Source organism: Gymnoscopelus braueri (assembly GCF_963280865.1).
Source record: "Gymnoscopelus braueri genome assembly, chromosome: 15".
In the NCBI taxonomy this organism is placed as follows: domain Eukaryota; kingdom Metazoa; phylum Chordata; class Actinopteri; order Myctophiformes; family Myctophidae; genus Gymnoscopelus; species Gymnoscopelus braueri.
The window spans coordinates 10,314,801-10,342,734 of NC_137620.1; the positions used below are offsets into that span (position 1 = coordinate 10,314,801).

Below are 27,934 nucleotides of genomic sequence, written 5' to 3' on the forward strand. Positions count from 1 at the left end.
ATGAGTCTCTTTTCAATACCAGTGGTGTTGCTGTTGCTCTGTGGAGCCCAGCATGGAGGAGCCCAACAGAACAACTTTTATGGAACTGTCATAACCTATGAGCCAAAGGACACGTACGCCAATGGATCTATGACGGTAGGTACAGGGCAAGATTATTATAGTTAATTAAACTAATGAAATAATGAAAACTAGAATAAAAAACAAAAAAACATTTTAGGTAACTGAAATAAAAACGAGGCTTTATTAAGAACAAACTAACTGAAACTGTATTGTGTTGAAAAAATGTACTAAAACTAACTAAAATCATGAAAAACGTCCTGTTTTAGACTCAAGTCATTTAGCTGTGCCAGTTTTAAGCCCTGTTAAAGCCCTGTGCCAAAGCTTCACTAATAGTGAAAATAACCGATCTACATTCTCACAACGCGTCGACAACATCGAGATGCATCGGGAGATTAGATGTAATATTTTCACTATCTTTCTGAACGTTTTGAATCTCGCCCCTGATTAACCCATATTACAATTTACAAAATAAAATAAATACAAAAATAAATGAAAACTAAACTAAAACTAAAGGTTGATGCATGCTACACTTTTAAAGCCTAAATAAATTTGGCTCTGCTTGGTCCAGACTATAATATGATGTCATTCAGAGGTTCAGGTGTGCGGTAGCCGTCCTAATTTTGTCTGTTCGGTGGGTTAGCCGAGATGTTGTCACAGCCGGAACTCGGTTTGGCGTTCTGCATTGTTTCCTCATTCAAGCTTCAAGTTCATTCTGTCAGCAGTGAAGTCAGGGAAAACTGCAGTAGCCTAGTTTGTAAGAGACTTCCAGGAGGAACGAACACCTTTTAAGCCTTCGTCCACACGTACACAGGTATTTTCATAAACGTAGCTTTTTATATGCGATTTGGGGGGTTCGTCCACACGCAAACGCGTTTTTGGTCCATGTAAACGCATCTTTTTGAAAACTCCGGCCACAGTGTAGATTTCTAAAAACAGCGTTTATGCGTCGCCGTGTGGACGGCGTAAACGGAGTTTTTCACATTATAAGCATGCGCAGTTGAGAATACTGTAATATAATATAATATGATATAATAATTAGCCTATAGCCTACATCATTTATTTATATTCCTTTCCTCACTGTCATTGCATGTTGACCGCACATACTACACTTGTCTTGCATTAATAGTGGGCTATGTTCTACGGAACAAATTATATTCTGTAGGCCTATGAATATACAAAATTGAGTTTGCACCGAAGAAACATTTTGCGAAATTAATGTTACTCTGTCAATCATAATTAACAATCAAATCAAACGTGTAGACTCGTCGCTCCAGTACATTTCATACAATGACCTTTTTAACCCAGCACCCAACAAGTGATGTGCATTCAAATCTTAATTTTTTATAATAATAAAAAAATCGCCATTTAATAGGCTACTGGGTTGTGGGACACAGGCACTCATTTATCAAATATTTCCAAGTGACATAATTAGGCCTACAAGCAATTAAAATCAAGCGATTTAAAAACAATCTAACATATTTACAATGTTATAAGTTAGATGCTTAATCATTCACCCATTTAAAAAGTGCCATAACAGTCATACAGATCTAAAGGATTTAGCTGGAATATTTTCATGGAGAGAGCGGTCTCTCAACTTGGGTAGCCTACAGTCCCAGTAGGCTATACGTCCTTCTGAGGATATAGGCTATGCAACATTGTAAGGATATAACCAACAGTGGGGCATGGTGGCGCAGTCGGTAGCGCTGTCGCCTCACAGCTAGAAGGTCCTGGGTTCGATTCCCGCAGGGGACGCTGTGGGCGCTGGGGGCGTGTTCTCTCCTCCGCGTCATCAGTGCCCATACCCTAGGTGGGGTTGGCGAAAGGGCCTTTCTGTGTGGAGTTTGCATGTTCTCCCCGTGTTCCCTAGGGTAGGGGGATGAGCCGTACCGTAGTGCATTCTGTGAGGCCAGCGATTGGCTGAGGTTTCTCCAGTCAATGTGGGAGGGATCAGATTAGCATTAGGGTGTGTCCCTGTTTGGACCATTTGCATGTCATTTACACATGACATGGTCAAAAGGTCCTGGGTTCGATCCCGGGCTTGTGCAAGGCCTACTTTGCTTTAAACATTACACCAAGCAGTACATGTTGTAATTACAAACATCTTAATAGTTTGTTGTACTGTAGACCGACATGGTCTACAGTACATGGTCTGTAGACCATGTACTGTACGACATGGTCCGATCTACAATCTACACTGTATGACATAATGCTCATACCCCATTCATTAACACAGAGATGTTATTAGACACAAAGCTATCCATGTCAACACGTCTTAATGTTCTAGGAGTCTCAACAGTTATAAGTGACTGCCGTTTAATCTAGCTGAAGAGGCAATTCATTGACCACAGTTTTGCACAACCTTAACATCCCAGATCGATAGAAATATTAATCCACTGTGCTGACTAATACACCATAACATAGGAGTACAAAAACTTTGCATAGTGAATAAGAACTTAATCACATTGTGGTTGCACTGTAATGCAACCATGTGCTATAAAGATGTAATCACAGGGCTATCTGCTTGATGTACTATAATTAAAAGTGCATTCAGGTATTATGAATCTATGAATTGAGTGCTAACTTTGTATGTAAACATACAACAGGACAAAGGTGAAACAGTAAGCACAGCGCTGCAGGGACTCGAACCCTGTTCCCAGCAGAAACCAGGAGTACCTACTACCAGTGCTTTTTTGCCATGTTCACACCATGCCCTTACTTGCATGAAAATGTATGAAAAGATATGATTAACCTGGCTTTACCAACACAGCTTTCCTTTAGTGTTTACTGATTGACCTGTAATCACACTATACAATAGCACAGTGATTCTCAGATTTGATATAGTATAAAAATCAGCTAGCCACTATAAACCCTATATACATCATCTATTTGAAAATAGCCGATCTACAAGCTCACAACCCCTCACAGGTGGTTAAATGTCTGAAAATACCCATGAACATGAATGCAATATATCAATAGAAAAAAATCATGTGTAAACAAAAAAACATGAATTAAGGAAACACTGATGATAGTGAAAAAGTTCAATCTGAAAGACCCGTTTTGTTTAATGACTATAGAGATACTGGCCCTCATTTATCAACGTGGCGCAGACCAAATAATGGGCGTACGGCGAGATCACCGCAACTTTCGGCATGTATCAATATAACCTGACGATGGCTTCATCCTACCGTACGCTGAGATCTCACGTCTGGTCGATAGCAGTTGTTGCCGTTGGCTGCGCCCGTTTATTCCATTCTAGACCTGCGGAGAAGCATTGTCTGACTGTCTGACAGGCATCTGGACACATAATCCACTCCTAAATGTATATCTACACTAACAAATAATCCCTGTGAAAATATAACATTTTATAAAGTAATTTAAACAAAATGCTTTAACAGTCATTCGGTTAAGCTTGCAGATCTGACTGGCTGCATTGGCTATTTGAAAATAGCAGATCTACAAGCTCACAACAGGTCCCATCCCGATGCGTTGTGAGCTTGTAGATCTGCTATTTTCAAAATATACGAGCGCTTCTGCTGCGAGAACATTTTCGGGAGCCCCGACCATCTTTTCATGGACAGTGAGGTCTACAAACTTACTGTAGCTTGTCCTATGTCATGGAGTTATGTCATAGAGAGTTATGTAGGCTACACAACCTGGGGCCTGTTCCTCAAAAGGTGAATTAGAGCTAAAGCCTGGCTTTTCCACCTATCCTGGCTTAATTTAGCCAGGATTAGAGCTGAGTCGGTTCCTCAAAAGGTGAATTATCTTGAAGATTAGTTTAGCCAGTTCACCCTGGCTAAGTTTAGCCTTATCCGATTCCTCAAAAGAGAATTGAAGCAAGCCTAGCTTAGTTACCATGGCAATTTAGCTGTGAAGTTAGCCTGGTCAGGAGCAGGCTAACAGCCAAGCTTACTTAATCTAGTGCCTTGTTCTTCAAGTTTTTCCACAGTTAATTCAAAACATGTGTTTGTATATGGACTCATTTTAATGACCCTGCATTCAAATAAAATGAAATAAATACAATAAGATATAATCAAATTAATTACTGAAATAGTGTGTGACCATGAATCATAATCATAATTGTTTCACAATGACTCATGTGATATGCAATTGTCACTCTGTTATAGTTAACACTATAGTTCATATTGTTGTTAGATGTTTGATAATATATAAAACAAAAATGTAATATTATAAAAAATGTCTGACACATACATACACACACATATACCCGTAACTAATAATTTATTTATATATATATATATATATATATATATATATAAATTATTAGTTATGGGTTTAAAGGAGCCTCTTTGTAAGTCAATGAGGAGCATATTTTAAATTATCAATTTCTAGTCAATGGAGAAATTATTTTTTATTTCTTGTCCACCTTTGGAGTTACATCATGATGGCAAGGTAACTACACAACTCAAACCTCTACCAAAGTGGTCTTGCAAATGTGGGGTTATTTATTGCGTGTCTCGTCCCATAAATAACTGCCCCCTGTCGCGGTCAACCCCCCCCCGTCCCGTCCTGTCCCGTTGTGGCCCCCGTCGCAGTACACCACCCCCCCCCCCCCCCGTCCCGTCCCGTTCGTCCCGTTGCCCGTCCGTCTCAAACACACACACACACACACACACACACACACACACACACACACACACACACACACACACACACACACACACACACACACACACACACACACACACACACACACACACACACACTGTGTGTGCTTGCAATACTTTGCCATGCTTTCTCCCTGGATCTATTTATTGCGGTCGCGTTTCCTTTCTTGTTTAAATACATTTTACTTCCTTGTATTATTTCATGAGCTGCTGCAGTGCTGCTATTCAGCCACAGAGAAGAACGCTGCTCTGGTTTTGGACTCCGTGATTGGTCAAGTTCAAGGAATCTGCGCTCGAGTTCATGGTCTTTTATAGAAATACGTCGCCGGCGAATCGCCGCCCATTCAGCCTGGCTTCATTATCCTGGCTGGACACAGCCTGGCTTGACATAGCCTAGCTCGACAAAGTTGCTCCTTTTCAGCCTGGCTTGGCGTCTGAGGAACGGAATAAACGAGGCTTTTTGGACCCGACTTTGTCAAGCCTGGATTTGGCTTAAGGCCAGGCTTTTTTAATTCACCTTTTGAGGAACAGGCCCCTGGTTGGGTTATGGATATCAACCCGACGATCGAATCTCTTATTAACGTGGCAGCACGGGATCACTGCCGCCCGTCCGAGTCTCACGGGGAATATCCTACATGACTGCTTGTGCACTGCTCGGTATGGGTTAAATAAATTAATATACAAACCCCATTCATGGCGATGTGATTGGTATCATTATGTAATTCATGTAGGCTACAAGCCTACGTGACAAAGATAGTACGGATTGCATGAAAGACACAGTTGGGCGTGTGTGTGTATGTGTGTGTGAGACAGAGAGAGGCGTGTGCATGTGCGTGTGTGACTTGACAGGCAGCGAGGCGAGGCGGCGAAACTCTTTTGGCTTCCCATGCTTTATTTGGTCGTATTCTGGTTCTCCATGTCGTAAAATCAGGGCGTTTCGAGAATATTTAAGGGCGTGTTATTTAAATGGCGCTCGGTTTCAGCCGTGACATTTATCAAGGCTCCGACCCAATGTACGCTAGGATTGGCTGTGTAGGATTCGTTGATAAATGTGACTTCGACGTTGGTGTACGGCCGAATATATGGAAAAATATAAGCCGGTTTATAAGCTCCGTTGATAAATGAGGGCCACTGTGTACCGATTCACGTGACGTTTGGACAGAATCTGTAGGAGTACTGTCAAAAATGGGTTTTGCAAAAAGCGGTCTCCTGGTGGCGCTATAACAGGCCCATGTGAAAGATTTGGGGCAGAGGTTCTGAATTGGCATCCAGGGAGTGTGTGTGCATAGTTTCGCTGCGATCATGCCAACAGTCCTGGAGATTAGCTGGTCAGACAGGGTGCAAAACATACTCTCTCGCCATGCCTTTCGGCCTGGCGGAGACAATAATGAACGCATACTATCCCCTATCACAGTGGTTCTCAAACCTTTTCATTTCAAGGACCCCTATTTGAGCATTTTCTACCTCTGGGACAGCAATCTATACTTTAAAATAATTTTAAATTGTATACATTTACTCTAAGAGTGTATAAATGGAACCAAATGGACCTGTGAGGGTCCATTTGGTTCCATTTGTACACCCTCTGTTTGAGAACCACTGCCCTATCATGTACACTAAACAAGAGCATAGGAGCCTAGACATAAATAAATATCTCAGATACAGTAATTTGGTTAGAATCAACATATCTGCAATGCATATTGTCTAAAACAGTCAATCACTCATTTGATTTCTCACCATTTCCTCTGCTGTAGCATTTGGCCTATAATCCATGTTACACATTTTAGCCACTTTAAACCTTTCATCACCTGGTTGAAAATAGCCGATCTACAAGCTTGTAGATTGGCTATTTTCAAAAAATCTTAAAATGGCCAAAAATATATTCATTTTGAGTCCTTGACATGAAAAGGTTTGAGAACCACTGCAACAGCACACAGGATGAACATGTATTGAACAGCTTTCTGCCTGTCTCTGTCAGTCCAAAGCCAATAGGCCTGCACATCATTTAATATCTAAAATAATATGAACACACACCAGGGGATATCACATGTTCTCTAAGAGCTGGATTTCGACTGCAGCTTTAGCACCACACTGTCATGTTAAATAACTGTACTGATGAACTGTACTGGGGTCCCCAGAAAAATGTGTTAATATCTATAGCATCAAAATCAGCAAGCTACTATATACCCTATATACATCAGCTATTTGAAAATAGCCAATCTACAAGCTTGTAGATCGGCTATTTAAAAACATTAATGAAGTGAAAAGTGAATGTGGAATATTTGCATAAATAACTGTCTCAAATATGAACACACAGTATCCCCTGTCACAGTGGTTCTCAAACCTTTTAATTTCAAGGACCCCCAGTTTGATATGCATTAGACCACGGACCCCCATTTGATTTTTATCTCTGGGACCACAATCTATACTATAAAATCCTAACTCTGAGAGTGTACAAATGGAACCAAATGTGTTAACTGGACAGCGTGACAACTAATTGAGTGATAACATTTCATGTAAACATACAGGACAAAGGTGAGACAGTCGGCAGGGTACAGCACTGCAGGGACTTGCACCCTGAAACCAACATAAGCTAGAAGTACTAACTACCAGTGCTTGTTTGCTTTGTGACACCACCATGTCCCTACTTGCATGTGATACAGAAAATATTATAAAGACCTGTGGTCAGGGGACCCCCAGGGGTTCTTAACTCATTCCCTGCCTAGAACGACTAAAACGACTTCTGTCCTTTAAAGGACAACTTTGTTTTTTTACAACCAAGGTTTATGTTTTAGCTTGTAATTAAAGTAAATAAAAGATGAGTGTTAAACTTTTTTTTACTGCTTTCTGTAGTTTTAGCAATTTTCGCGATCTTTTTTACAGTTGGCGGGGGCATTCTATCCGGTGGCTAAATATGTATATTTTTACACAATAACCCGGTGTTTTCTTTATTATTATTTACAGTAGCTCTTCTAGCCCCCAATAACTCACATCTGGCCATCCAAGACCACAGGACCTTTTTTATTGTGTAAAAAAGGCATATTTAGCCACCGGACAGAATGCCCCCGCCCACTGTAAAAAATATCGCGAAAATTGCTAAAACTATTGAAAGCAGTAAATGAAAAGAAAAAAACACTCATCTTTTTTTTTACTTTAAGGGGGTTCCAGGGGGTCTCCAGGAAAATGTGTTAATATAACATCAAAATCATCAATAAACCCTATAGTCAAATGCATATTCATTTGGGGGTCCTTCACATGAAAACGTTTGAGAACTACTGTAATAGCACACACATATTGGATGAACATTTTATTCACATAAACAGCTTTGAGTCTCTCTCTGTCCAAAGCCTCAACTCTATTACACTAGTTGGGAGCATAATGAACACACAACATCCACAATCATGTAGACTATACATAAAGGCCTACACATAATTAAATATCTCAAATAATATGAACGCATAGTATGCGCTATCACAGAGACCCCTATTTGAACATTTTCTACCTCTGGGACCGCAATCTATACTATACAATCCTAACTCTTAAGAGTGTATAAATGGAACCATATGGACCCTCATGGGTCCATTTGGTTCCATTTGTACACCCTCTCTTTGAGAACCACTGCCCTATCATATTATTAAAATAACTGTAGGCCTACTGATGAACTGTACTGGGGTCCCCAGAAAAAAAATTGACATAAATAAACAGATCAGATACAGTGATTAGAATCAACATCTACAATACATTACATTGTCTGAAACAGTCAATCACTAATTTGATTTCTCCTCATTTAGCATGTGGGTTGTATAATATCATGCATGTTACACTGAGCAGTTTACAAAACCCACACACCCCAGATGGAGGTAAACATGTCTTGACCAACACACCTTGACCCATGACCACAAAACATTAAACTGTCATGTTAAATAACAGTACAAAAACGGAGCTAGAGCTCTTTCCCTCAAACTCCTATATAATAAACAAAGCTAAAAATATTTTAAATAATATGAAATATAAAATCGAGGCTTCAATGTTGATCAGTGATGTTCTATGAATAATGATATGTGTCTAGCATGGACTGTTTGTTAGCTTTAAGCAGCTCTCAGCCCACATTTAAAATCATATTCAATATAAAATCGGGTCTTCCTTAGGGACTAAGGGGTATAATGATCAATGATTATGTTCCATTAGCACAATTAAAGCCATTAAACATCTGTTTACAAGGCACCTTACCTGTCTTCTGATGCTGCTGCTGTCTGACATGCTCTCACCAATGTTTGCAGCCAGGTCTGCTTTATTATGTCCCCCAAGATTTATTTGAAAATAGCAGATCTACAAGCTCACAATCCGTCACGATGTGACACGTTGTGAGCTTGTAGATCTGCTATTTTCAAATTGACTATGTATACAGTAGGTTTAAAAGGGCTCACACCCAGTCACTCGTTTCTCTCACAGAACCTGGCAACGCTGGCTGTGACAGGAGTCTGTGACATAGATGTAAAAATCCACGCCTGGATGTCATCAAAAGCATATAAAACATCAAATATAAACGTCATTGGGTTCCAACCAGCACAAAGAGACCATCCGTGGGGGCTCCTGTGGCCCATATAGTCACTTCTTTTGGGCTTTGTTTTCATAGACCAGGTTGCTCGATTCTCTCACAGAGTCTGGCAACTGTGCTGCTGCAGGCTGGGAGAGAGAAGTCCAAATCCAGGCCTTAACGTCATCAAAAACATATAAAACATAAAATCAAAATGTTATTGGGTCCCAACCAGCACCAAGGGACCATCATTGTTTGGTTGTGGGGGTCTATAATGAATTAAAAAGCATAGAGTGTTCCTGTCCATCTAAATGAAAACAAAGATGGCTGCCAGAGAAACTCAGAGAGCAGTGAAGGGGGCGGGGACAGGCAAACGAGAGAGATTTTCAGGAAGGTGGGGGCCTCTGGAGACTGGAGAGTGAATGGAGGTCTATGAGGGGGGCGACTGGAGACAAGGGGGCCCCCCCCGACGCCTGGAGACCGACTGGAGACATGGCTGGAGACTGTCTCCAGTCACTTGCACCTCTGTAGACTCAAGCCCTGCGGGTAGATACCCTCACAAAAACATGCAGTAATCCTGGTCACTATACTGCCTCCCCCTGGCCAGCCGGGGCGCCTGATGGAGGGGAAGGGAACTGGTTGGAATAACGTGTTCCTTCCACGCGCTACGTCCAACCAGGGAAACTCTCCCCTGTCAGGTGACAAGAAGGTCAGTAGGCTCTCATGCATTGAAGGAGGCATGAGCTCGGCCCTGGCCTCCCTAGGTTGGCAGAGGGAAGGTAGTCCCCAGGATTACATAGACAATTGGCACTGGGTGTAAAAAATAGGGTTACAAAATCGTGGGATAAAAAAAAAAAAAAAAAAAAGGATATAACCAACATAAGCGCAGGAGCTCTTCTTCACGTTGTGTGTTTTTGACCACAGGACTTCAGCAGGAGATTGGAGATGGGTAACTCCCACGAGTCCCACCAAACACCAGCCATTATCCATTAATGTTTAAGCTTTCATTAATCACTCACTCCATAAACGTTCAGATTGTGACATTTTGGCCAGGGCAGGCTATCCCTCATGAAAGTGCATGGTGTCATGGGCTTTTTATTTGCAAAACAGCAGCAGTCAGGTCTCCACAGAGCGCACATTGCACACTGCTCTATTAATGGGTTAAATTAAAATACAAACCTATTCCATTCAGTACGATGTGATGGTATCATTCTTGACAAAGAAAGTTTATACCGTGACCGTCACAGAATATGGTAATCCCACTGGCAAACCCTGTAGGACAGACTATAATAAAAAATCAATAAGGTAGGAAGGTTTGCGCTCTGACAGAAAAGGCTTTACCAAAAGTTACAGCCAGGTGCGAGCTGTCAGCAATGACGTTGAGAAACAATAGAATATTTTTTTGCATCCAAAGAGCCACAACATATTTTTGTTAATGTGTGCCTTTTCTTGTAATTCAATAATCACCATTTAATAGTGAGTGTAGTAAAAGTTGCAGGACAGTTTGTGCTCCGGTGGAGAGCTGCGCATTGGGCAGGAGCCAGCCGGTGATGCTGACGTCGTTCTGAAGTAGATAGTCTATCTATGGTTTGTCTGTAAAACATCTATACAGTAGGCAAGACCTATAGGCTACTGTGTTTGATGGGAAAGCATTGCGATGGAGAAATCACATCCAATATAAACTAAAACAACTGGATGTGAATCACCCATGTTACCTCGTAACCTCGCTGCCTCTGTGATCGCCAACGGTCTATTTGAAGAAATAATCCACCGTTTACTTTGAGTTGAGGACATGAAGAATGCAGGCCTACGTTTTCAATCACACTAGTTTGGCTGAATATCCACAACATGTCATGTTATATGGTTTAATTAACTTTAAGGGGAGCTGGTCACCTTGCGCTGGAGTGACTGACAGCCTCAAATTACTAATGCATGCCTCGGATGAATTTGTATTTCGAGCCCACAAAATACTAATTTGAGGCCACAAGATAGTTAGGACGAGTTTACTTAACTTGTACTTAAGTACAGTACTTGAGTAAATGTACTCAGGCCATGTTTTTAGAGACATTTTTACTTGGATCATGCAACATAATAGCCTATGTGCATTCATCATATTCTATGTATGCTATTCAAGGATTATTATTATAATATTATTATCATTATTCGTTGCGCACTGGTCCAATACAATATAAACCAATGCGCTGTTGGGCATATCTAAACACACCCACAGCCCAAAAGAATAATAATAGTAATAATAATCATTATTATTATTATTATTATTATAGACCTTACTATTGCAATAATAGACCTTATTATTATTATTACTGGAGTATTTCCATTTTTCTATACTTTTACTTCTACTCCACTACATCTCAGAGGCAAATATTGTACTTTTACTCCACTACAATTATCTGAAAACTTTAGTTACTTTGTAGATTTAAGATTATTATTACATCCCCAACCACTTCTGCCCTATTTAAACGTTGGTTACTTGAAAATAGCAGATCTACAAGCACACAATGTGAGGTGTTGTGAGCTTGTAAGATCGGCTATTTTCAAAAGATTATTATACATTTTAGACATAATGATAACTTGTGAAACGGTAGGCTACACTCAGCATATCAAGTACTTCTACTTTTGGTACTATATATTTTGATCCCAATACTTTTGTACTTTTACTCAAGTAAATTTTTAATCCCCATGAGTATTGCTACAATAGGGTATTGATACTTTTACCTAAGTAAATATGTTTAGTACTTCTTCCATCACTGACCACACACACACACACACACACACACACACACACACACACACACACACACACACACACACACACACACACACATGTATGTATATCTATCTATCTATCTATCTATCTATCTATCTATCTATCTATCTATCTATCTATCTATCTATCTATAAATCTATCTCGCATCTATCATCTAAAGACCGCTGACTGCTCTGTCCGTAGCCATAATGCTGTGTAGCTATGATGTCAGCTGACAGTAGCCCATATATAATATAGTATATAGTATCTGATTATTAGGCAGTGCGTTTGGCGTGTGCGTAAATATGAATCTGGCAGCTAGGGGATAGGGATACATTAATTGACGTTCATTATACCATATAGATATAGGTGTTTTAATAACATTAATTTTTTCTTGTTGGGCACACGGCCGATGCGGTCCGTGCGTCGGTCGGGAGCCTGGCACACGTCGTAGCTGGCGACCTAGCTGGCAGGCGACGTGCGTTGACACCTAAGGTCGCAACCCCCCCCCACATACATGCGCACGGCCGCACACACACACACACACACACACACACACACACACACACACACACACACACACGTGCGCGTGCACGCTGATCCGAAAGTTACATTTCAACATGTACATTTCAACATAGCATTTTATTGAGTGGTAATCAAATCATAATTGATACACAGAAGTAACATAGACACTTCAGAGATTAGAGAGAAAGTTTAGGCCTACAAGACAGATGTAAACTTTTATTTTATTTAACAAAAGGAGGATTAATGAAGGATTAATGCACACAGGTGCTTCGATGTTGGTTGGGGTAATTAATGACTATAGCAACATGTCATCCTGACCCTACGAGACACTTTACCAAGTTCATTCATTCAGGAAATATTAGTATATTAATATTTAGAGAATACATATTTTTATTGACATTTAAAGATAAATCTTTAATAATAAGATATATTTGGCTGTCATCGCGAGACTACAGTTGTTGACCGCTGTGAATAGACAGTCTCGCGATGACAGCTGCGATTTTACCGTCTTAATGCGTTTTCATGTGGACAGAGAGATTTTTGTAAACGGGGCCGTGTAGACGCGGAGGTTTACAAAAACGAAAACGATAAATCTGCGTTTATGAAAATACCTGTGTACGTGTGGACAAAGTGTGTGGACGAAGCCTAATCTCTGTCTAGTGACCATTCATAAACACAACGTACTAGAAAGGGAAAACCTCCTTAGTGGTCGCCGCGATATCCAGGCATTCATTTAACCATCCGTTCCACTTCCAGTAGTGCTGCTGGTTGTACTGTTGCCTACACACTGCTTAGACTAAAGTTTATAAATAAGCTGCCAAATGACCGGGGGCCTGTTCCTCAAAAGGTGAATTAAAAAAGCCTGGCCTTAAGCCAAATCCAGGCTTGACAAAGTCGGGTCCGAAAAGCCTCGTTTATTCCGTTCCTCAGACGCCAAGCCAGGCTGAAAAGGAGCAACTTTGTCGAGCTAGGCTATGTCAAGCCAGGCTGTGTCCAGCCAGGATAATGAAGCCAGGCTGAATGGGCGGCGATTCGCCGGCGACGTATTTCTATAAAAGACCATGAACTCGAGCGCAGATTCCTTGAACTTGACCAATCATGGCAGCGGGGAACGGGAACAACAGCGGGGACGGGACGGGAGGGGGGGCCGGACGGGGGGGTTGACCGCGACGGGATGAGCGGGGGACGGGACGAGACACGCAATAACCCCACATTTGCAAGACCACTTTGGTAGAAATTTGGGTTGTGTAGTTATCTTGCCATCATGATGTAACTCCAAAGGTGGACAAGAAATAAAAAATAATTTCTCCATTGACTAGAAATTGATAATTTAAAATATGCTCCTTATTGACTTACAAAGAAGCTCCTTTAAACCCGTAACTAATAATGTATATATATATATATATATATATATATATATATATATATATATATATATATATATATATATATATGTATATATATGTATGTGTTAGACATTTTTTATAATATAAAAAAAAAATTGGTAATATTTTATCAAACATCTAACAACAATATGAACTATCCTACTATATAATTGGAGTAACCTCTGTCTGTCTTGGGTGGTGGGTGGGAAAAACTTGAAGAACAAAGACACTGGATTAAGTAAGCTTGGCTGTTAGCCTGCTCCTGACCAGGCTAACTTCACAGCTAAATTTCCATGGTAACTAAGCTAGGCTTGCTTCAATTCTCTTTTGAGGAATCGGATAAGGCTAAACTTAGCCAGGGTGAACTGGCTAAACTAATCTTCAAGATAATTCACCTTTTGAGGAACCGACTCAGCTCTAATCCTGGCTAAATTAAGCCAGGATAGGTGGTACAGCCTTTAGCTCTAATTCACCTTTTGAGGAACAGGCCCCTGGACGAGCGAGCCGTCTCTACTTCTCCAGCCCCAACCCCTGTGCTAGGACAAAACACACACACACACACACACACACACACACACACACACACACACACACACACACACACACACACACACACACACAGACACACACACACACACACACACACACACACACACACACACACACACACACACACACACACACACACACACGCACACACTGGGGACAAAGGAGAGTGGAGAGCCAATCCGACCACCGCGGAATCTGTGTATATAAAACATATATTACACCAACATTGTTCAAGTGAAGCAGTTTGTTTATACTTATGTTTTGAAATGATAAAAATAGCTTTTATCTTTTTGCGCTGTGGGTCTCCCAAGGGTGTCCCTTGAAAACAAAGAGGCTTTGTTTGAGGTATAATATTAATTAATATTGAACAACTATACGTGACGTATTTATCGGCTAAAATGAACAGTTTGTTTAGAAACAAGCTGTGACAGTCCAGCAAAGCGTTTCTCTCTCTATTTCTCCCCTTCGTCAGTCTGTCCCCAGCCAGCGCGGACCGGCCAGCGAGAGCTGTATCAACTCTGAGGAGCATTTTCATGTCAAGGACCCCTAACATTTACAAGCGAGCCGTAAGCGCGAACCACATTAGTGTAAAATTACTTTTATTGAGCCAAAATAAAATCGTGTCAGGGACCCCTCCCGAACCGGAAATACTCCAGTAAAGTAAAAGTACTTAGTTACTTTCCACCACTGCTTTTCTAAAAATAACAACTATTCTAAATAGCAAACCCTCTTTAAAAACAAAAAGTGCAAAACTATAATAAACTTGGAACAGGGTGTCTGTTTCAAATTATATTGATTAACATCAATGTAATTAGCAATTCCCAAAACTAAATCCATATTCTGTAATGAATCTAATTGTTATGTAATCTCGATAATTAAAATTATTATTATTGTTATTATTATCATCATTAATATTTTTATTATCAACATCATCATCATCATTACACATTACAAAATTGTCTTTCAAAGTTTGCAGGAGTACTTTTGCACACACATTCCCATTAGGCCGAGGAAGAAATGCCATTTGAAAATGTTCAAATCAACCTCATGGTGGCGCTGTAACAGGCCGATTCGTGTTTTTACCTATAACTGCACCAATCGGTGTAAAACGCCACTAGGAGGCAGACTTATGTAAAACTATTTTTTTTGATATTAAGCCTTCAAAATGTATCCAAATTTCACGCAAATCGGTACAAATGATCTCTATAGTCACGTGATCAAGACGGATCTGTTTGATTTTTCATATTCCATCCTGATTGGCTAGCATTGACATGTCATGTTTGCAGAAGTGGCCCGTTTTGAACAAAATGCCGCAAATCATGAACGCAGCGTCCGATTGCGGTGAAACTTTGAATGCACATTTGCACTACGTTGAGGAACAAATGCCACCCTTTTAACATTGGCCTGTTATAGCACCACCAGCAAGTCAAATTTGGCAAAACACATTTTTAGAACAAAATGAATCAAATCATGCATGCAGTGTCCGATTGCCATGCACGGCCTAGGAATAAATGGCACCCTTTTCACATTGGCCTATTATAGCGCCACCAGGAGGCCAAAATAACCTACCTGACCTGGCGGAGACCTGTGCTCCAAGGAGCACTTTTTCTAGTTAAATAGTTAATTTCATTTACAAACCTCTGTGTCTGTATCCACCTATTGTAAACAGAGACAGGATAAAAGTCATGTAATGTATAACTTGTATATCATTATCTCATAATTACAGGTGGTTTTGCGCTATAAGACAGCCTTCACATCATGCACAGATTCAGACACATGGGAGTGTGAATATGGGGACTGTGGCATTGAGACCCAACTGGAGGTGAACACGGTGCAGAACACCACAGAGTGGTGTCAACGAGAAGGAATCATGACTCGACTGGTTCCCAGCAACGATTACTTCTATTTGCAGTGAGTGAAGAGGGATTCACTATGACACAACAAAAACAATGACACTTTAAATACCATTTTAATGTTTTACACAGTAGGTCATTTAATCTGTATTTAAATCTCCAGCCTGCCATGACTCAGCTAAATAAGAGGAGCTGGTCAAGTTTGAAAGATCACAGGTTCAATCCCTGAAACAAACAGGTTGTCCATTGATGTGTCATGTGACAAATAGCAGGACATTTATGTATTGACTGCTTAGCTGTCATATATGTAGGGCTGAAACTGATGATTTTCTAAACATGTATTCTATTGATTTTTTTTTAATAATTGAAGAGTTGAGACGAAGAACCACAAGTGCATATTTTAAACATTTTGAAAATAGAAACTTTTTTAGATTTATCGGGACAAACCACAAACTAGTAGTTTTTAATCTGTTAAATGCTTAATGCACTCCCCTCTTAGTTTATTCTTTTTTTTTTTTTTTGCGTAATTCATATATAATGTATATATTAGGAAATAATAAGAAATACTGTGTAGCCTATGGAAAGTGTAAAAACAGTATATCTCCAACAGTTTGTGGAACAACAGTACAAGCAATTCAGCAGACAAAGGGATTAGATAACATTAATACAGAATTTATTGCAAAAAAGGCACATCAAAATACACCCTATGCACGTGCACACGCGCACGCACGCACACGCACACACACACACACACACACACACACACACACACACACACACACACACACACACACACACACACACACACACACACACACACCTAACTTTAATTTAACCGTCTTAAAGGGCAAGACCACTTTGGTAGAAGTTTGGGTTATGTAGTTACCTTGCCATAATGTAACTCCAAAGGTGTATAAAAAATAAAAAAATAATTGCTCCATTGACTAGACATTGATCATTCAAATCATGATTCTCATTGACTTACATTGTGCGGTGAAACAGCTCTCAAATAAACTCTTTTAGCACATAGACGAACACAAACAAAGATGATTCAGACAATATGGAACCCAGTTCTGTTTGTTTTTTAAATAAAAATGTCAACTTCCTGTTGATTTTACTATTTGAATATCCGAATCCGGATCCGCAGATCCAGTCCAGGTTTTCTTCCTAATAACAATTGTAAAACATGTAAAACATTTTTTATTTTTAACAAACAGTACTGGGTTTGGTGATATTTTTTCTTGTTGTGTTCATTTATGTGCTAAAAGAGTGACTTTGAGAGCTGTTTCACTGTACAATGTAAGTCAATGAGGAGTGTGTGCATATGCGTGTATGCGTGTGTTTGTGTGTGTGTGTGTGTGTGTGTGTGTGTGTGTGTGTGTGTGTGTGTGTGTGTGTGTGTGTGTGTGTGTGTGTGTGTGTGTGTGTCGTGAAAAAAGAGTGAAACTAGTAGATCTACAAGCTCATAACGCGTCGTGATGCGACACGTTGTCAGCTTGTAGATCGGCTATTTTTTCTATTAAAAAACACTTTTTGTCTGTAATCAATAGACAAAAGATAGTTTATTAATTGATTTATTTTATTAGTTTAATTAACTGTTGCACCCCTACATGTTTTACATTTACTTTTTTTCCCTATTTTTATTTCACAATTGCTTCATCTGCCACAGTGTAAAAATGGTAACAGAAATAAACTGTGTTATGTTGTGTCTGTCACTTTTTTAAATAATAATAATCTCATCTCCCACAGGTTACGAGGTGGTAACTGGATACATAACACAAATAACATTGTGAACTGGGGGGCTTTTACGTATGTGAACCTCATGACCAGATCTGACACTGGGAAAGCCAACAGGTCTCCTCAGACCACCATCATACCTTCACTACGGTAACATAATACACTTCTCTTCTGTTCTTATGCTCATTACTAACATTAAGATAATACTATACCCTAAATATGACTATTGATTTAGTTAATTTTATTATATTTTACATCTCAGTTTTAATCTCTCATTAAGCTGAACAGCAGAGTGACAGGCAGAACAGTGGTTCCCAAACTGGGGGTCCCCAGATGATTAGCTTAAAGGACCACTTCACCCATTTTCAACCTATCTTCATGGTACCGTTTGTGTCTATTCACTCAGTGTCTCAGAGGAGGGCTGTGGACACTTGAAACCTGCCTACCAGTGACTTCATCAAAGGGGAATCCAAGCTAATAGACACTGCAGGCTTTCTATTCCTGGAAAGTTAGCATGCTATAATGGACGTGTTAATAAAAATCTAAATAAAAAACAATAAATCTTTTTGAAAAAAAAACATCTGCCAAACGATGACGTCACTGGTAGGTGCGTTTCTGAAGTGTCCACAGCCCTCCTTTGAGATTCGTTTTTTTTTTACCATTTTATCATGAACAATGGTGAGGACCAATTATATGAAGATAGGTTGAAAATGGGTGAAGTCGTCCTTTAATGTGCAACATTGATTTCTCAATCAACAGTACACAAACCAACATACAGTCTAAGTGTATACAGGGTATCTGCACATTTCTAAAGTTACAATTTGTACGACTTTTTTAAAACCAAATTGGTCAAATTGTCAAATATGACATGAGAAAGAAGCAAACATTGTGAAAATATCCGATCTACAAGCTCACAAGCTACACAACAACACATCACACATGATGGTTTTAATGGGACATGACATCACACATGATGGTTTTTATGGGACATGGGGACATTTAATGGTTCAGAGGTGTACTGTAAGTCCTACATTTAAATAAAACTAATTTGGATATAATATCTCAAACACAAAGTCAATCACTAACTCAATGTGTACTAGAGATTCAAGATAACTTGAAAAGCACAATGCAAATTCTGTTTTAGGGTGAATATTTCCTTTAACATGTATACTAAACTGGAATTTTATATTTATAATACTATTATAATACTACTAGTACTACATACTTATACTAATACAGAGGTGGAAAATAAACTAAGTTTATAATCTCATTCTGTTTTTTTTCTGTTTTTCCTTCCGTCTGTCTTTGTCTCTCAGAGTTCCTTCTAACTGTGTGAGAAACTTCACCCTGTTAGCATTTGACCCAGATGGAGACCGAGTTGTATGCTTTCCTTGGTCTACTCTTCCTTCTGTTTTCATCATGTCAGACGTGAGTTGAAGGCTTTTATTTTGTAAATAAGAGCATAGATCACATCAAACTGATGCTAATACACATTTTATGTTAATTTGATTAATGCTAACACACATTTTAATTAACATTGCATGTATTTTGTACTACTGTAATCATGATTACTGCTATGATTAGTATGTGCTGTTTGTCTATAGCTACGTCTTCTTAGAAATATGACCCATTATTTCTCCTGGTTTGTTTTTTAACTCTTCCTGTCCTGCTCTGTCCCTTCTCTCTTCTTTCAGAATTGCACTTTGACATTTGCTGCCACCAACAGCAGTAATGAGGGTCTCTACGTTTTCCAGTTCTATATGTCTGACCTTCCCAAACAGAATATCACCGTCACAGACACAGGAGGATCTCAGTACAATTACACTACCAGCGATTTGCTCAGCGGTATACCTCTACAGTTTGTTGTCAAAGGTACACAGCAAACCCCTTAGTTCATCTAAAAATTGATCCTTGCAGGTGTATTTTATCAGGGGATCCTGGCAACTCAACCAGTTAATGTGCTAATAAATTAAATAGATAATCTAATTAAATCAATAATAAAACGTAAAGCCTTTAAAATGTTTATATTTCTCCTTTGTGTTCAGTGGATGGAGCAGTACCCAGCTGTACAGAGGGACAGTATCTACCCAGGTTCCTGCCTCCCACCCCGGCTAACAGAGCACAGCTCTACAGCCCTGTTGGTCACACACTGGAAATCACCATCAACACAGAGGCAACAAACTCCACGTGAGTAAAAGACAACAAGGAATAGCTTGGCGTGGTAATTCATTTAGTCATCCTAACCCTGGATCGGTTGCTGTAGCAATTTGTGTAGATCTCCTATTTTGGAAGAATCCCTTTCTAGAAATCAATTAATGTACTTAGATACTGCCCACCACTGGCCATAACTCAGAATTCCTTCCAATGGATGGACCAAAGGAAGACATTTGAAGAGTGTGTTTTTGCCCTGGGGTGTCTTTTAATGTTCATGAAGTTCATTCATTCTTAATGTATATCATATGTCATATCTTTTCATTTGGTGTGATTTTCATTTTTTCTTTATTTTCATTTTAGGTTTAAAAGTAGAACATGGATAATGGGCCCATTCAGGGTACTAACGTGTTGTCCTTAGGTGTACTATGTCTAAAGGGTTTATGCACATCTGACACACCAAATGAGGTCATTTAGTATGAAGGTCTGGAGATGTAAATTAAGACTTTTGAACCATGTTCTCTTCTTTGGTGGTCTTGTAGGGTCTCTGAGCTGTTGTTCAGCGGACCTCACAACATGATCCTGGCTGGATCAGCACAGGGACAGTTCATCCTGAGATGGACGCCATCACAGTCAGAGGATGGAGAACATCACCCAGTCTGCTTTGTTGCTCAGCCCAACGGGTCAGCATCCCTTTAAATGATCTGTCTGTCAGTCAGTCAGTCAGTCAGTCAGTCAGTCAGTCAGTCAGTCAGTCTGTCTGTCTGTCTGTCTGTCTGTCTGTCTGTCTGTCTGTCTGTCTGTCTGTCTGTCTGTCTGTCTGTCTGTCCATATAACCTTTTTGAGTACTGTATTAGAGAATCTTATCAAAGTAGTATATTACTGTGTCAGAAAGTCAATAACGTCTTTATTTTATTATTTTTTTAATCTATGATTGCGATACAAAAGCATTGCATTTATATTGTTTTATCTCAACTGCTGCAACCTCAAACATAATCCAATAAGTAACATTAAGATAAAACAAAACTCCTGTTTATTAAACTTGTTTGTTTTCTCAGTGCGGCCACATATCAGTCGGAGCTTCGCTGTGTCATTGTCAGTGTCTCAACTGGTGGGTTAAACTACGCCTGTTTCCTACTGCAACATTTTTCACATTCCATCAGTGATGATGTGGTTTCATGATCAAGTTAAATATGTCAACTTTATGTTCTCCACCTGCAGCACCTGCAACCACCACACCATCTGCTACTGCACCCATGCCACCTCCTACTGCTGAAACTACAACACCACCTGCTATTACAACCACACCACCACCTCCTACTGCTGAAACTACAACACCACCTGCTATTACAACCACACCACCTCCTACTACTGAAACTACAACACCACCTACTATTACAACCACACCACCTCCTACTGCTGAAACTACAACACCACCTACAGTCACAATCGTACTGCCCGAGGCAACAGTCTCAATTAGCTACACCCCTGGGTCTCGTAAGTGTGATGAAATTATGATTATTCTTTTTTTAATATGTTGTAACTTACAGTCTCATGTGGAAGTTACCACTACCATTTTAAATGTAACTTACAGTCTCATGTGGAAGTTACCTCTACCATTTTAAATGTAACTTACAGTCTCATGTGGAAGTTACCTCTACCATTTTAAATGTAACTTACAGTCTCATGTGGAAGTTACCTCTACCATTTTAAATGAATCCATTGATGAGTTTTAAATGAGTCCATTGTGTGTAACCAGGGATATCTGAAGAACTAATGGCAGTTTTAACTGATGTTGAACTTTGGTAGAACCTTGTATTCTGTAGGTCAGTCGTTCTCAAACGTTTTAATGTCAAGGACCCCCAAAATGATTTGGCTGCGGACCCCCATCTAAAAAATACGTTGTGCCAGGGACCTCCAGAAACAAAGATTTGAGTTAACAACGTTAGCTCGGAAAAAATATCTACAAGCTCAGCGCAGCACCGACTGACACGCTATAAGCTTGTAGATCTGCTGTTTTAAAGGTTTCATGACATTCAGTTTTACAACACATTAAACATCTTTGTCATGGTCCTTCAAACGTGTATAAAAAGTTTTAACTGAAAATTCCACACCAGTTATCCATTGCAGGTGTTTTTCTCTAAAGGATAAGGATAATTCCTTTTAACAGGTCGTTCATGAAAGTCCTTGCTGTCTTGTTTCCAATGAGAACCTGTGAGCAATTGGGGTTAAGAGTCTTGCTCAGGGACAAATTTCATATCATCGGCACATATGCTGGGATAGCCTGGATTCGAACCTGGGGCAACCAGGGCCAGCTGGTTCCCTAGGCGGGCTCACTAACCACTCAGCTATGGCCGCCCTAAAATAGGATAATTCCTTTTAACATGTCGTTCATGAAAGTCCTTGCGGTCTTGTTTCCAATGAGAACCTGTGAGCAATTGGGGTTAAGAGTCTTGCTCAGGGACAAATTTCATATTATCGGCACATATGCTGGGATAGCCTGGAATCGAACCTGGGGCAACCAGGGCCAGCTGGTTCCCTAGGCGGGCTCACTAACCACTCAGCTATGGCCGCCCTAAAATAGGATAATTCCTTTTAACAGGTCGTTCATGAAAGTCCTTGCGGTCTTGTTTCCAATGAGAACCTGTGAGCAATTGGGGTTAAGAGTCTTGCTCAGGGACAAATTTCATATCATCGGCACATATGCTGGGAAAGCCTGGAATCGAACCTGGGGCAACCAGGGCCAGCTGGTTCCCTAGGCGGGCTCACTAACCACTCAGCTATGGCCACCCTCTCACATTTCTAAAGCCTTTTCAACTGCAATGAAAAACGAAATCTTTGCCTGCGGGTGTCGCTGTTGAGGGATTTTGCCTGTCAATCATCACCTCTGCTCCCCCCCCCCCCCCCAAAGGAAAGGATAGGGGAGGGGAGGGGCGAGGAGGAGAGTGGGCGGGATTAATGGCCTATGACTTCACACTACAAGGGCCAATCTCAGATTACTTTTCAGGCTAATTATTCAGAAAACCCCAGACCATGAAAATCCACTGAATGTTCAAGGTTCAGTTTTTTTGGGTGTAATTGAGATCATAAACGCCCCCAAAAAACATAACAAATAAAAAAAGGGAAAATGAATGTCATAGAACCTTTAAAATGATTGTGACGCTATGTAAACAAATTGTTCTGGGGACCCCCTGGTACCACTGGGGTCCCCGGACCCCAACTTTGAGAACCAATGCTGTATGTAACTGGCTGTGATATCTAAGTAGAGCGCCATTCACGCTGAGCACTATAACTATAACGATAACTATAACTATATTGTTCACCATTGTATTTTTGTATAGTTGGTGTGAAGACCATCCACTTGAGTTAAAACGATTCTTAACACATTGGGTGCCAGCATTTTATAATAACAGATTACGTTCGGTGCCGAAATCTCACCGTTGAGCTGCGCAGCGCTGTTTAAGCTGTAGACTCCACGATGTGCATTACATGTGAAAAAAAGCATGCCTCCATTTTGGCCGATGGTCCTGGCTAACGCCTGGAACGATAACATCTCTCACGCGAGTAACAATGGCGGAGCGATCGTGCATACAAAAGGAGTCGTTTTCCCCAGCGTAAAAAGTTTCGGAGTTATAGGGGTTTTAGAGAAGGAAATAGAACGGAAGCGGATGGGCGCCATGTTTTTTGACACGATGATCCATCTGGCCTATCCTTCTCAGAATCACCACGGGTGATCCCAGCGCTGCTCCAGCCCCTCCCGTATGGAAAAAAACAAAAAAAACAAAAAGACACCAAACACGGTTCAGACCGTGTTCGGCACCCGATGTGTTAAAACAATATTTGTATAGTTATAGTTATAGTTATAGTTATAGTTATAGTTATAGTTATAGATATAGTTATAGTTATAGTTATAGTGCTCACTGAGAATGGCCCTTAAAAGTCATTCACTGCCAGACTTATTTCTGGCTGTGTTTGAGAAGAAAACAAACACAGAATTAAATGTGGGGTCCGACAAGACCAGAGACATGCGTTGTGCACTCCTCTTGCAGTGATTTTAGTGTGTGTCTGACCATGTGAATGGACATGCTTTAACATGTGGTAGGAGTGGCACCAGAGCAGCTTGTACAGCGGACAGTCGTCCAAAGAAGTTCCTTCTGACCTTTAAAAAAAAAAACTCAACATCACACTGTTTAGTGTCAGTATTTTAAAGCTGGGATATTTTTCATGTAGGTGCTGGCACCATTGGCCTAAGAGTGACAATCTCCTCCAAGACTCCTTTGACCAAAGAAGACATCAGGACAAAAGTGCTACCAAAGGTAATAATGATAATGATAATGATAATGATAATGATAATGATAATAATAAAAGCTGCAAGGTGAGCGGGCCCTTGCACCTTTATACACATCGTGGGATGCGTGGCCATGTGCCATTACCACAGGAGTAGTTTGTAAAAGTATAGGGACTATAACTTCATGTTGCTAGCTGGTGGCGCTGTGACTATAGGGGTGGGGGGGGGGGGTTATACAGTAGCTGTGTCGGACGACCTACTGAGAACACTTTGACAAGCGGTACGTTGCTCTGTGATTCTGGTGTGTTGAACAGTGCTCGAACTGACCGACCCCAAGACTCCTTTTGGAAGTTACTGACATGTCTTCATCACAACTACACATCTAGTATCAAAAATATAAACGGCTGAAACTGCACATGAGTCTCTAAACATGCTCATGAATCTAATAAAGAGTGATTTAGGATGCATCGTACCAAAGTAACCATGTCAATACATCAGCATCAGTGAGGACTCAGAGAGGGGGGGACATACTGTGTACAGGTAGTAGTACAGGAGAGGGCTCAACACGCATCCCTGAGGGGCTCCTGTGTTGATGGTCTAAACCCCAGAATCTGTATTGTGGGGAAAGCTTTAGCAAAAAATAGTCAATATCAACTATCAATATCAATTGGCTATTTTCAGCAAAAGCTTTCCCCACAATAACAGAAAACAGAACTAGTATAGAGCCCTGAGGGACTCCGGTTACCCAAATGGGGTTTAAGTGGTTAAGGGATAGCATATTTTATTAGCCAAGCAAATCAAGCAATCAAGCAATGTACAAACAAACACACAGACATGCAATCATTTCAAACATATGTAAAACTGTTTATCCAGCATGACTTACTTCAAACTATGCAAAAAAACGTCATAACATTGTGTTCTTTCACTTCCAGCTTAAAGAGGAACTGGTCCAACGTGGGCTGCCAACAGACATCATACTAAAGCTGATAAACGTTCAACAGAAATAACTACAGCTACAGCATCCCCTTCTGGTGGACCTCTAGTGTTGCCTTTAATTTTATACATCAATTGAGCTTGGAGAGAAATACAAAGTACACACACACACACACACACACACACACACACACACACACACACACACACACACATTCATAAGACTATTTCAATACACCTTTTTAAAGGCTCTATGACATTCATTTTCACTTTTTTTATTTTTTATGTTTTTTTGGGGGGTTTTACACCCAAAATTACACCCAAAAAAAATCGGAACTTTGAACATTCAGTGGATTTTCTGTGGTCTTGGGTTTTCTGAATAATTAGGCTGAAAAGTAATCTGAGCTTGGCCCTTCGGCAGTGAGGTCACAGCCGATTAATCCCGCCCACTCTCCTCCTCGCCCCTCCCCTCCCCTATCCTTTCCTTTGGGGGGGGGGGAGCAGAGGCGATGATTGACAGGCAAAATCCCTCACCAGCGACACCCGCAGCAGGCAAAGATTTATTTTTTCATTGCAGTTGAAAAGGCTTTAGAAATGTGAGAGAAAAACACCTGCCATGGATCAATGGAGTGGAATTTTTTGTTAAAACTTTCTATACACGTTTGAAGGACCATGACAAAGACTTTTAATGTGTGGTAAAACTGAACGTCATGAAACCTTTAAGGGCAGCCATATTGACCAGAATAGTAGGATAGTAATATCCTTTACAGGTGTTACTAGTAGATCAGACAGAGATCTCTGCCTGCTGATATGTCTGGTGGCATATAAATTAATAATAATCAATGAATGGGCTAAAACTGGGTGGAAACAATTCAGAGTTAAAAATAAATCAATAACTAGAGTCAATAACATGCCTTTGGGTGATTCTTCATATATGGATGGTATCAGGATTGGATTGGTTTTCAAAGCAGAGGGTGTAGGTTTGTTATTATCTCTGACCATCTGGCAATGCAAGACTTTTCCAGATTTGTTATGGCCCAGCTCCCAGACCACAACAAATAAAAGGGAAACAGTGAGGGATACAATGCAAAAATGTTTATAAAAAAATAGAAGAATGAATTGAATAGAACAGCAAATACAGTCTTCAACAAAAGATCTGGCAGGGAAAACTGCCACCAACTAAAGATTTACTAAAGCAAAACAGAGAACAAAATGCTCTGGTGAGGCCCAGGTGGAAGAGGAAGTGTGGCTTCCACATTTTTGTATTATTATTTAAACCAGTGGTTCTCAAATATCTTCATGTCATGGATAACCCTTTTCTGAAAATGTTTTGTGCCAGGGAGCCCCTTACCAGATTTTAAAATATTCCACATTGTATACCACACACTAAAAGACAAACTAGCGAGGCACACAACCCTGACAGTGACAGAGGCCATATGGTCTCTGTGAATAATTCTAATTGCACAATATCCCCAATGCCATACACAAAATCAAACAACAGAAAACAAGAAAGGGTCTGATAACACTGTGGCGTCTCTGTGCAGTATACTGTTTAGCAAGTTAGTTGCTATTGTGCTAATGTGAACTTAGTAGGCTAGTATGAGGTCAGCTCAGCTCTGATTGGTGTAGCGTCAGCTGTGATATACACATTATTATACACTGGAAATTTGTCTAATGGGATTTTGGTCCGATGGGATTTTTTTTTGCTGACTATTGGGGTTCCGGAATAACAGGCTGTCGGAACAATGGCATGGCACTAGGCCTACACATCACCAATGATGAGCTAAGATGCTAAGAGCTTTGTGTGCTTAATGTTGCTGAGCTGTCATTAGCGTAGCAGTGTTAACTGAGGGCTGTGGAGTTTAATGTGATTGGTTGCTTTCGTAAGAACACCTTTTAGAGACAGCAGGCTCCTTTGGTGCCATGCCAAAAACAGCTCAGATTTTATATGTTTAATACAATACCTGCATCTTACTATCCACTTTTGTATTAATGGGACATGGTGGCCAAACGTGGGTGAAAATTGTAATCTTTAAGCAAATAAAATAAAGATTTTAACAAAATGTTCTGTTTCACTATTCATATTCATATACATTATTTATATTATGAGAGAGAGAGAGAATTAGGGAGAACCCCACAAATATCATCACTTCCATTTCACTTGTTTATTTTGTATATGAGTTTTCTAGTCTCCTTATTGGATAACATTTTTATCCCAACGGAGAGACACATTATTGCAGGAGTCACAGAGGAAGGCACAGAAAAAATGTAATACATGATCATTTTTGTTTGCTTCAACCCCTGAGTTTGCCTGTGAGCACAGTTGTATGGCGTGCTTTTGATGGTTATAAATGGTAACTCCTGTTTGAAAATGTAAAACAAAAAAACATACAATGGGAGTGCTATTTGGTGATTTGGTGATTGACCTCACAAAAGTTATGTTGAAGATATGTTGAAATGCAAAATGTCTAATTTTGGTGGCCATCTTGAAATAAATGGCCGCCATCTTTGATTTACGAGATTT

General features: G+C 40.2%; 1 protein-coding gene across 1 annotated transcript; it reads left to right on the forward strand.

Moving 5' to 3' along the window:
* Positions 1-27,420, forward strand: LOC308101348 (uncharacterized protein; the record flags this gene model as incomplete). The annotated part of the gene is made up of 11 exons (XM_080450772.1): positions 1-135; positions 16,175-16,359; positions 18,051-18,188; positions 19,355-19,466; positions 19,733-19,910; positions 20,084-20,225; positions 20,732-20,872; positions 21,248-21,300; positions 21,411-21,686; positions 24,420-24,505; positions 25,410-27,420. The coding sequence occupies 11 exons, from the start codon at positions 1-3 to the stop codon at positions 25,482-25,484; spliced, it is 1,521 nt and encodes a 506-aa protein (XP_080306898.1). The 3' UTR covers positions 25,485-27,420.
* Positions 27,421-27,934: the final 514 nt, after the last annotated feature.